This window comes from Paroedura picta, chromosome 1 (assembly GCF_049243985.1).
Source record: "Paroedura picta isolate Pp20150507F chromosome 1, Ppicta_v3.0, whole genome shotgun sequence".
Lineage (NCBI taxonomy): Eukaryota > Metazoa > Chordata > Lepidosauria > Squamata > Gekkonidae > Paroedura > Paroedura picta.
In genome coordinates, this window is record NC_135369.1 from 69,320,247 (window position 1) to 69,332,690 (window position 12,444).

Here is a 12,444-nt window from a genome sequence, read left to right on the forward strand (position 1 = left end):
TTCTATGTCGCTGAATCTCATCATTAGTACAAGAGGTTCTGGATCATGATTATTATATGTATTAAAGCATTATAGAAAGATAACCATCACTGAAGCATATGTCTTCAGGCACAGAATTATCCATGCTATGCTTTCTGTGGCCTTTATTGCCAGATATATCTTTGCAATATTGATGTATGCTATAAGAAAAGTATTCACTAACTCTAATGAACAAAGAAAGGGGAGATATTAGGTGATCATTTTTGTGAACTATACCTATAGACCACATGAGCCATCTGTGAACAGAAAAATACAGTAAGGTATTTTGTCCACAATATATTATTTACTGGAAATCCTTTTCCACCTGTTTTCAATTCAGTGTTTTTAAGGTGATTGAAAAGGCATCTGAACCTGAAGGACTATTTAACTCAATCCTGTAAAAGACTTTGAAGAGTGAATTGTACCATAAGGCATAGATATACAGCTGTTCTGCAGGTGGAGCTGCCAGTGGATGTTTTGTTGGTAGGCTGGTTATGGACACGGCTACATTATGAAATACAGTGTTCACTATTAAGACAGTTAAGTAAGGCTGTGTTTCTAAATCTGCTTACATGGGAAATGGTCTTACTGATATCACTAAGACTTAATTTCCATAGTAATGCATTTAAGATCAAAATGTTCGCCCCATAACATGAATATTTTCACTTTTATTGTTCATTTTTTATTTGCTACAGTACTGCATCCTATTTAAAAGTATCTCCCATACAGTCTAATTTACCTTCCTTTTTATAGTGTTCTAAGGTATATATGGTACTCTCAGTCTTTTCATTAGTGCAGTCCCATAATATGTTACATTGTTACATGAGAAGGAAACGTTGTGAGTTAACACAGCAGAGCAATATGAAACCCCTTGCATTGGTATTGATAGACTCCAGATCCCCTCTTCTAGTACAACTATTAAATGGCCTTTTAAGAATGATTTTATCCATCCATCCATCCATCCATCCTTATACTGCCACTCCCAAAATGGCTTATGATAGTCCACATAGGAATTTCCCCACAATAAAATCTCCTAATAATAATAAAATCCCCCAGTTAAAATAATAAAAAAAAACAAGTTACAACTATCTTCCCAGCAGCGACCTCTCCCTCCTACTCCAGACTCAACAGACCTCCTAGAATAAGTAACTCAGGGGGCTAGTTCAGGAGGAGCCAACATCTAACATATCTATGGGAGGGACAGATCTTCTTTGCCCTGGCCTCAACCAGAAGCTCGGTGGAAGAGCTCTATCTTGCAGGTCCTGTAGAACTGCAAAAGTTCTGACAGGACTTGCAGCTCTCCCGAGAGCTCATTCCACCAAGCTGCTCGCCCTGCTGTTACCCCTGTGAAAGGGTCGTTCAACCCCAAAAAGGGTCCCTACTCCCAGGTTGAGAACCGCTGATCTATGTGATAACCCTTCAAGTGCTTGAAGGTGGCTATCATATAGTCTTCTCTCCAGGCTAAACAGACCAAACTCTTTCAGCCTTTACTCGTGATCTCCAAACCCCTTACATATTCGTTGCCCTCTTCTGGACCTGCTACAGTTTGTCTACATCCTTCTTAAATTGTGGTGCCCAAAACTGAACACATTATTCTGAGGTCTAACCAGAGCAGAATAAAACGGTACCATGACCTTGCATGATCTGGATACTATACTTCTTTTGATACAGCCCAAAATCCCATTTGCCTTTTTAACCGCAGAGTCACACTGCTGGCTCATGTTTACTGTGTAGTCTACCAAGATCCCTGGATCCTTTTTGCACAAACTACTAAAAAGACACATCTCCACCATCCTATAATGATGCATTTGATTTTTCCTACCTATATGCGGAACCTTACAATGTTGAAATTCATTTTCTTAATTTTAGCCCAGTTTTCCAGCTTGTCAGGACCCTCCTGTATGCTGATTCTGTATTCTGTGTTTGCTACCCCTCCCAGTTTAGTATCATCTGCATACTTAATAAGAACCCCCTCTATTCCTTCATCCAAATCACTGAAATGAGGTTATCTTCAAGACAAGTAAAGAACTTATTGGGATTTTCATTTTTAGCAGAGTTGGTCTTCAAACAGATATCTGTGTAATTGAAATCACCCATGGCCACTGTGTCTTGGCTTTCTGACTGTAATCTGATCTAGGAGCATCATATCCAAGTCCTCTGCCTAGCCTGGTAGTCTGCGGCCCGGTACCGGGCCACCGCCGGCCGCACCTGCCTCCCCCCCCCCGGCAAGCTTCTCGCAATTAGAAAGGAACGCTTCGCTCGTGGCCTGGCAAGCTTCACGCTGCAAGGGGGGGGGAAGAGGCAGGCGTGGCCACCGGCACACCGGTGGACGCAAACGCACATGTGCGGAGCTGCACATGTGCGTTCAGCTGCTGGCAGATCCTGGAGTCTATTACTGAGATTGAAAGGGGCAGAATATCTACTTATTTTTCTACAGCTATTTGTACAGCTATTTGTAATTTTCCTCCTGTTTTGGGTGCGCCTCTATTTGATGAGATGCCTTTCCCCCTTCCCCCAAAAACCATGAGTTCTGTTCAAGAACTCTTCACCCTCCCTTATAGAATTCAATGTGGACAGGTGTGCCTCCAGCCTCTGTATCTTCTCCTCTAGTAGCGCTACCAACTTACACTCGCTGGGAGTGTAATTGCAGTTACCCTGAAGTTAGAACACAAACATGCCACAGACAATGCATTTCTCTGCCTCGGCTCCATTGTCAGCCACGACACTTTGGCCCTTTGCAGAAGTAGTTTGTATCTTCCTACACTCCTCTGAATACTTATAGAAACTTCTGGCTTCGGCTCCTGCCAAAAGCTCATGCCCCTGGCAAGCTGGAGCCTTTTATAGTGCAAAGGCCCACCCAGTAGAGGACTGAATCAGCAGTCGGCCCCAAGCAAACATGCCCTCCCCTCTTTGCACAACAATAAAATACCTAATCCAGTCAGCTGCAGTCACTTAGCACCCAGGCAATGAGCATACAAAAACAACACTTACTCAAACAGCCCCTAATCTCCTGCAAGTTATATACTCTGTCACACACATTCTCACACTGTAAGAACAGAAAGAAGCAGCACTCACCACTTCAACGGCTCACCATCTGGCTCTTTCTCCTTCTCTGGTGTAGTTGCCTGTGCTAGCATCCAAAAAGAATGGTCAGAATTCAATTCTGCCATGCTACAATTTGAAAGTGGGTGATGTGGACAGTAAATGAATGATCACTGTTGAACTTAGGTTAGAGTCATGGCAAGGCTTCCAAAAATGAGTTGTCAGATGGCTAAAGGAAGCAGTCAGATTGCCACTTTACTGTAGATTTAGTGCTTACTTGCTCACTTATCTCTTGTTAATTTTTGCTGACTTTCATGGATGCACCATTTACTTCTGCAGTGGTGAAACTAACTAGACAGTTATGAAGTTCCTAAAAGGAAATACATGTGTGTGAATTAGAAGTCTGCATCTAAAGCACCATTCATTTCTAATGACTTGAAAAAGCTAATGTCTAGATATGCTCTCAGCACGTGGTTCTAGACAGCACTGTCTCTGGCACAGGAATGCCTTTTTTATTTCTCTGGCTACCACAGATATACATTTCAGAGATTGTGAACAGCCCATAGTAAACAGGCCCCCTGGATAGTCTTAACCATAGTTAATTTTGTCAAAATGTTTAACCACAGTTATAACAGGAGGGATGAACATGCTCTTCAGAAGGAAGCATGCAGTCTTGAGCCCAAGTCATGATTTCTCAAAGTCATGTCAGACCAACCTTATCTATTTTTTTGAGAAAGTGACTACCTTGCTGGATCAGGGGAATGCCGTGGACATAGTTTATATATCTGGATCTCAGTAAAGCTTTTGATAAGGTTCCACATGATATTCTTGTTTACAAGATGGTAAAATGCAGTATGGATTCTAATTCTGTCAGTTGGATCAATAACTGGTTGACAAATCGTACCCAGAGGGTACTTGTTAATGATTCAGCATCTTCTTGGATAAGAGTGACAAGTGGAGTACCCCAAGGATCTGTCCTGGGGCCTGTGTTGTTAAATATATTTATAAATGACTTGGATGAGGGATTAGAGGGGATACTTATTAAATCTGCAGATGATACTAAACTGGGAGGGGTAGCAAATACAACTGAAGACAGCAACGGAATACAGGATGATCTTGATAAGCTCGAGAAGTGGGCTAAACTGAATAAAATGAAGTTCAATAGGGAGAAATGTAAAGTTCTGCATTTAGGTAGGAAAAACCAAATACACCAATATAAGATGGGGGAGACTTGTCTTGGCAGTAGCATGTGTGAAAAGGATCTAGGAGTCTTAGTAGACCATACATTGAACATGAGTCAGCAGTGTGACTCAGTGGCTAAAAAGGCAAATGGGATTTTGGGCTTTATCAAATGGAGTATCGTGTCCAGATCACAGGAGGTGATGGTACCGCTTGACTCTGCTCTGGTTTGACCTCACTTGGAGTACTGTGTTCAGTTCTGGACACCCCAATTGAAGAGAGATGTTGACAAACTGGAACATGTCCAGAGGAGGGCAACAAAGATGGTGAGGGGTTTGGAGACCAAGACCTATGAAGAAAGGTTGGGGGAGCTTGGTCTGTTTAGCCTAGAGAGGAGACGAATGAGAGGGGATCTGATAACCATCTTCAAGTATTCAAAAGGGTGCCATATGGAGGATGGAGCAGAATTGTTCTCTCTTGCCCCAGAGGGACAGACCAGAACGAATGGGATGAAATTAATTCATAAGAAATTCCATCTAAACATCCGGAAGAAGTTCCTGACTGTTAGAGTGGTTTCTCAGTGGAACAGGCTTCCTCGGGAGGTGGTGGGTTCTCCATCTTTGGAAATTTTTAAACAGAGGCTCGATAACCATCTGACGGAGAGGCTGATTCTGTGAAGGCAAACGGGTGGCAGGTTACAGTAGATGAGCGATTGGGATGTGAGTGTCCTGCATAGTGCAGGGGGTTGGACTAGATGACCCATGAGGTCCCTTCCAAATCTGTTATTCTATGATTCTGTGATTGTTTGGAGTGTATCTGGGCTGGAACAGCCAGCTTTAATATTCAGTTATTGTTGATAGAAACATTTTTTGATAGGAACAGTTCAGAGAACTTTATATTATGCTTTCTTCTGATGAGGTGAGAATTGGAGGGAGTAAAGAATCTTGCTGGTCTGTAATCTAGGTCATGCAAAACCAAACACAGAGATTTTATTTTACTAGCTGAGAATAGATATATTGAAGAGGGGGTACATACAAGTCAAGCCTCTAAGACAGCCTAGCAGTTCAATACTCTTGTGCAGCAGGAAATGAAAGGCCTTTAGTAATCTTGCCATCATATTCCACAGAAGAGAAAATGAGCTTTTATTTACATTTTGAAATATCAGTTCTATCACTTCATTACCTTTTGAGGTAAAGCCAAAAGGAAAAGTTTTATGCTCTTCCAAGTTCAAATATTTGAATATTATTCTGTTCTTATTGCCTAATCTAGTCAAATTGCTGCTGAATTATTGGTTTATTTAATGTCTGGTTAAAATGTGAGAATTGTGTTTCAAGTAGGCAATTAAAAAAAAATGATATGCACTTGTTAGAATCTAAGCCGAGATTACTGATAATTCTTTATGGATGGAATATTTCATTAGCAAAATAGGACTCTGTTTTATTTTTACTAGGAAACCTGGTGTATGTAAATTTATAGAAACGTGTTTATCATCTTTAAATGACCTATGTCTCATTAAAGCCTATATCAAAGTGGAAGATTTAAAGGGGCTCACGTAATTGCTAAGATGCGCATTGTTCTCTCTGACAAATCTTAGAGGTCCTGCATGTAAGGATAAGATTTTGTGGTTTCCTTGTGGCTGGTATCACTGCAAATAAAGCTCAGCACCAACAGGATTTTCACATGGCATGTTTTCTCATTGTTTTCCTGCCCTGAACCCAAACCAGAGACCACTCCCCCTCCCCAGGGTTACCAGGGCTTTTGCAGTGTGTGTGTGTGTGTTTAATAGGCACTAGAATATCTTTAAATATACACTAGAATGCCATTGTAACTGTAAGACCGTTTATGCACTGGAGGTTTCATGCCAGGCTGCAAGCTGGAGTTTTAGTCGTGGCAGTTTGTCCCACCTCTTCCTGCACCCACATGGGGGAGCACTTGGCCTGGTGCACGTCGTCCACCCCTGATTTGTGCTCCTGCACAGGAGCTGGGGCAATGAAGGTCCCAGTGCATAAACGGTGTAAGTGAAGCTGGCTCTCTGTATTGCAACCAAAAATAAATGGTAGTAAAGATATACATTTTTTTCCTTTATATCCCAGCAAGGGAAAGGTATAGAGTTATTTTAAAAAAATGAAACTGAACATTCAGAGAAACTGCTATACCCATTATTACAACAGAGCATTGATCTAATAATATTTTCATGCTGATTTTTTTTTAAAAATAAGGAAAATAGTGGAGGGGGAAGAAATGGCTGCTGCAAAGAGAGTGTCAGAGAAAATGGTTGCCATGTGGGCTAGAAAACCCAGATATCCCCACCCAGATGGTAGCCATCCAGGCTTTACCAAAATTTCATAGTAAAGCAGGCTTAGGAAAGGTTGGTCAAAAGCCTGGGAAACCTCTGGAGGTGCACAAATGTACCACGATGCTGTTGGGAAGCAGGAAAATTTGGGGTAGATGACCCATGTGGAAGCCTTAGTCTAGAATATAACAAAATATCTAATACTCAGCATGACTCCACCTGTGGATACATAAATTTAGGGATTGGAGACATGAACAGACAAGTAAGATCTTTCAACAAATGTGAAGAATGTTCCATTTAAGCAGATTTTTTAAAAAAGGAGTGCCAGTAGCTTTTAGAAACTAATGCACTCCATGTCTCCTGCTAAACAGCCACAACATTTTTTTTGCCAGACTTCAAGGCTTGATTTCAGTCAGTAAAAGGCAGGGAGAGGGACAGAACCCTTCCCAGGACTGTTTTGGCCTTTGAGGTGGCAAGTAGAATGATGTAAACTGCTTGGGTAGGATAGAAACGCAGGGTATAAATGAAGCAAATATATTATCAATACTAGTATCAACTGGTTGCAACTTAGTATGCAACACCTTGCAACAGCATGTCCCAAAAAGGAAAAATAATTCTATAGAACAAATAGGCAGGCTTGTGTTATGTGACAGGGAGTATTCAGATTTCTTATCTCTTAATAAAAGGGTAAGAGGATGCTAGGAGAAGCTGGGACTCAACACTTACCCACCAATGAGGGTGGCTGTCCCTTCCCCGATTGGCCATCTATCCAACGAACAGCCAATCAGGTGGGATGTCCCATCCCTGGCTGTTTCCCTCCAACTTCTTCCATATGGAAGAAATACCAGCCATGGGTAAGGTAGGTGCCTGGCTGGAGCTGGGAGGGAGGACAGAGGGCCAAGGACTGTGGCTGGGGGTGGTGGGGGTGGTGGGAGGAGGGAGGGAGCCCCCAACAGTGCTCCCACCACCCAGAACAGCTCTGGCAGCGGCCTTGCCAGGCTTTAGTAGGGCTGCCTGGGGAGGTGGCAGGAGAGGACTGCCCCCCAGCACTCCCCCCGCCCAAAAAGGCCTGAGTGGGCCTTTTGGTTGGGATAGGGTGGGGAACGGACTGTCCCTCCATACTTCCCCCCCCCCCCCAGCCTGAAAAGGGCTGCAGAGGCCTGGTCGTGCTTTCTGGGGGCGGCAGGAGTGCCCTTCAGCACTCTCCCCTCACCCAAATAAGGCCCATCGATGCTTCTGCAGCCCTTTTGGGGGCAGGGGAGGCCCTGGCTGGCCTGCCTAGGGCAGGGATATCGGTCTAGCATCCGTTGTATTGTTAAATACATAGGGGTTTGTTGCTAGTATGTTTTGTAAATATTTAATGCAGTATTGTTTTCCTGGGGTGATGAGTTTTCCTCTCCATAGAACACTATCACCATCCTTTGGGCTTCAAAACTGATTTCCTACATTCAACTTCTCTTCAACAATGAAAACATTCTACATATAAATACAGAAATAGATAAATCTACTTTTACAACTCAGATCTATAGCAACTGCAGCTGTTTACTGAGGAATATTTTTCTGTACTACTAAAGCTGTGGCCTGAAATACCATGGAAAACTGGAAAATAGTCACTGAAAGCTTGATATTGTCCAATTAATAGTAGAAATTAATTATAGATTTAGCCAATGAAATCAATTCATTGCTTTTCTATAGATCACATTTTCACAGTCCATTATTTTGAATTTTGTATTGTTTAGATTTGTCAGGTGAGGAGAACTGAATTATTTCTGCAGAAGACAATGGGTGTTGCATTACAGTTCTGGCAGTACTGAACAAAAAGTGACTTTGTAGGGGTGTCTGACAGCGTATATTAGGTTTCAGCTTCTGAATGATGCATTGTAAATGTAACCTCTTTATTCAGAAACTGAAGGTTTACATTGCTTTAGTAATGTGCTTTGGTAATGTACATAGTTTAGTATCCAAGCTAGCTTGCTCTAAGTATGTTTTTGTGATGTTTCTATACATACAGCTAATGGGGCAAATGTGTTTGAAAATATGCCCATAAAGATAGGTTGTGGCTGCTTCGGTGGGCAAGAGTCAGTCTCCATTTAATTTCCGAGCAATTTCACCCTTTGGGCCTATTCTTCCCCTTAGTTGAAATTTTATTCTTTGCTGTTGGTTGCTCAGGTTGTGGAATACCACTCAGTTATACAGCCAGTTGTTGCTCCTTTTTGTCAATATGGGTTCATGACGATCCTTTTCTTCTAGAACAGTTAATCAGGGCATTGTCTGTCTTTTAGTGTGATTTGCCGGATTTGCTGGACATGCAGATTAGTCTGTGAGGAGGGTGGTGATTAGTTGGATAAATGACTGATGCCTTGCTAAAGGAGGCATAAGTGTTGCTATTTCTCATGCTGTGTTAGTGTTAAAGATAGCTTTATATGATGCTGTCCCCAGTGAAAGCTTACAGGTTCTCCATAGGAAACACAGTCTATTAGTTTCCCATCTAATGATTAGCTGTAACATCTGCTTACTCCAGCGAGAGAAGCTTCATATTTAGGTCAAATTCATTCATTCATTCATTCATTCATTCATTCATTCATTCATTCATTCATTCATTCATTCGATTTCTATACCGCCACTCTCAGTTGACATGTGGCGGTTTACAATATAATGATAAAAACACAGGAAGAAGAATTGGTTCTTATATGCCACTTTTCTCTACCCGAAGGAGGCTCAAAGCAGCTTACAGTCGCCTTCCCTTTCCTCTCCCCACAACAGACACCCTGTGGGGTGGGTGAGGCTGAGAGAGCCCTGATATCACTGCTCGGTCAGAACAGCTTTATCAGTGCTGTGGTGAGCCCAAGGTCACCCAGCTGGCTGCGTGTGGGGGAATGCAGAATCGAACCCGACATGCCAGATTAGAAGTGTGCACTCCTTACCACTACACCAAACTGGCTCTCCGCCCTACAAACACCCTAATTGAAAATGTGTCCCGTGATACAATAATGAGAAGTAGTCAAAAAGTTGTAACTTGGGGTTTTAGACAACTATTTATAAATGATCTTTTAATTTTTATTTTAATTTAGGACACCAGCAAAGTATATACAACACATATTTCCTACTTAGAAATCTATAATGAGTGTGGTTATGATCTACTGGACCCAAGACACGAAGCCTCCAAACTAGAAGATTTACCGTGAGTAAATAGATTTTTAACATCAGTAAACCTGCTTTTTCCTTCTTTTAAAAAACAAAACTAAAATGACAGATACTTTAACTGCAATAGACCATCTATTGTATTCACCTACATAATTGGATTTATACTTTATTTTGTATGAGAAATTAATTCCCCCCAGTTTTAGACAATAGTATAGCATTGCATCAAAAGGAGCAAATTCATCTAAAGGAAAATATCTGTTGAGAGTTTTGTTTAATAGAATTCGAAATGATTTGCAAGCACATTCATTGCTCAGGCTGATACTTTTCCTTTTGCTGTGTTTCCCCAAAACTTAATCTCACCAATCTGTCACTATGTAGCTCAGCTTGTTATTGTTTGGGCTATAAACCTTATCCCAATGAAGACCTTGGGAGATACTTTTCCACTGACCCATTATTTCCCAAATCTACCAATAAGATTTCTAACTGTTGGCAACAGTCCAACTGTTTTGAGCGGCATCATATTTTTAGAATAAATAAGGAGTGAGACAAACTCATCATCCTTCAAAATAACCATACACTAGAGGAGAAGCTGGTTTCTCTTTTAGTTGGATAAATTATACTCACACAAAGGCAAGAAGGACCTTGCTGGAAAACCCTATTGTTCTCCTTTCTTGTCAGGAATGTTTTTACCCTTGCTCCTGGGAAGGTCTTGTCTCCTTAGGTTGTGGCAACTTCAGACTTTCTGCTAGGACTAGCTTTTCTTTTATCTCTAATTCTTTCTGCCTCTGCCTTTTAACTACTTTGCCCCTGTCACTACCACTTCTTGCCTCTCCTGAACAGGTGCTTATTCTTGAGTAGGCTAGTACTGGTAGTCCTGCTCTTTGGTGAATACCATGAATCTGATTTAACATATTCCTCTACACCAGTTTGGTGTAGTGGTTAGGAGTGCAGACTTCTAATCTGGCATGCCAAGTTCGATTCTGCGCTCCCCCACATGCAACCAGCTGGGTGACCTTGGGCTCACCATGGTACTGATAAAACTGTTCTGACCGAGCAGCGATATCAGAGCTCTCTCAACCTCACTCACCCCACAGGGTGTCTGTTGTGGGGAGAGGAATGAGAAGGTAAGCTGCTTTGAGCCTCCTTCCGGTAGGGAAAAGTGGCATATAAGAACCAAGTCTTCTTCTTTTGCAGCTGAAATGTTGCATTTCTTACAGTTGTTCATTCGCTGCCTTTTTTCTCCTTCCTCTCAGCTAGGAGTGCTGTATGGTGTGACAATCACCTATATTTTCAACAAGGCTTAGTTAAACTTCCTCATTGTATAATTTTTAATTCACAGAATGTTTTACTTGCTGCTTCCAAGTTTTGGTTGCTATCAATATATTTAGTGACCATCATTTTTACTTGGAATAAAGCCTGGTGTAGAGTTTGTAGCCAAAATGCCAATTTTTTTCATTCAAACTCTTCCCTTGCCTTTTTCTTTTAGAAAGGTGACAATAATGGAAGATCCTGATCAGAACATTCATCTGAAACATCTCTCTTTGCATCAAGCAATCAATGAGGAGGAAGCACTCAATCTTCTTTTCTTAGGAGACACCAACAGGATGATTGCAGAGGTGAGACTTTTGAGCCAAACCAATCTAACTGTATCCATTTATTTAGAATCAAATTGATAAGCATTCAAATAAAACTGAGATATGTAGCATAATACAGGATAAGATTAGTGGCTTGTTCATATTTTTATGACTTGTACTTATAACAAATTGTTTTATAATGCTAAAAACATACCTTTGCCTCCCTTGATTAAGAGCATAAGTAGAGCCCTACTGAATCAGACCAGGATTAGAGGGACAGCCTTACAATGGCTGGTCTCCTTCCTTAAGAACCGGACACAGAGGGTTGTGGTGGTAGAAGAGTTATCTGGCCGCTTTGTGCTCTCATGCAGAGTACCGCAAGAGGCAATACTCTTCCCTATGCTTTTTAACATTTATATATGCCCTTTGGCTCAGCTGGTCCAGGTTTTTGGGCTAGGATGTCACCAACATACGGAAGACACCCAGCTCTATCTCCTGATGGATGGCCAGCCAGACTCCCCCCCTGAAACATTTGCCAGTTGTTTGGAAGCAGTGTCTTGATGGCTCAGGCACAGTCGTCTGAAATTCAACCCCTCCAAGATGGAGGTCCTGTGGCTGGGCAGAAGGGGACAGGATCAGGAAGCGTGTCTCCCCTGCCTGGATGGGGTACAACTTACACCTGTGCTGATGGCAAGGAATTTGGGAGTGATCTTTGATGCCTCCCTGCCTATGGTGATTCAGATCATGAAGGTAGCCCAAATGACATTATTCCACCTATGCCAAGCTAGGCTACTAGTGCCCTACCTGTCCCCGGAAAACTTGGCCACAGTGATCCATACAACAGTCCCTTTCAGACTAGACTTCTGTAACTCACTGTACTCAGGCCTTCCCTTGGCCCTGACCTGGAAATTGCAATTGGTGAAAAATGCTTGCTGCGAGAGTCCTAACTAGGTCATCTTGGACAGTCCATGTCCAGCCTATGCTGCAACAATACCATTGGTTGCCGGTTAGCTTCCAGATCAGGTTCAAGGTTCTGGTTTTAACCTTCAAGGCTCTATGCAGTTGGGTCCTACGTATCTAAGGGATTGCTTATCTCCTTATGCCCCTTGTAGGGCTCTTGGATATGAATCTGCTGGTTGTCCTGGGGCCCCAGGAGGTGCACCTGGCCTTGACCAGGGCCAGGGCTTTTTTGGT

General features: G+C 42.2%; 1 protein-coding gene across 5 annotated transcripts in view; it reads left to right on the forward strand.

Annotated features, from left to right (window-relative positions):
* The window catches only part of KIF6 (kinesin family member 6), a 214,631-nt gene that overhangs the window by 27,198 nt on the left and 174,989 nt on the right, over positions 1-12,444 (forward strand). For all 5 annotated transcript variants that reach the window (XR_013231806.1, XM_077341951.1, XM_077341917.1 and 2 more), the window contains 2 exons: positions 9,604-9,713; positions 11,163-11,292. Coding sequence is in view for 4 of the 5 variants with exons in the window: in XM_077341951.1 (XP_077198066.1) it covers positions 9,604-9,713; positions 11,163-11,292 (240 nt within the window). In the remaining variant the exon portion in view is untranslated. The remainder of the gene's footprint in view (positions 1-9,603; positions 9,714-11,162; positions 11,293-12,444) is intronic.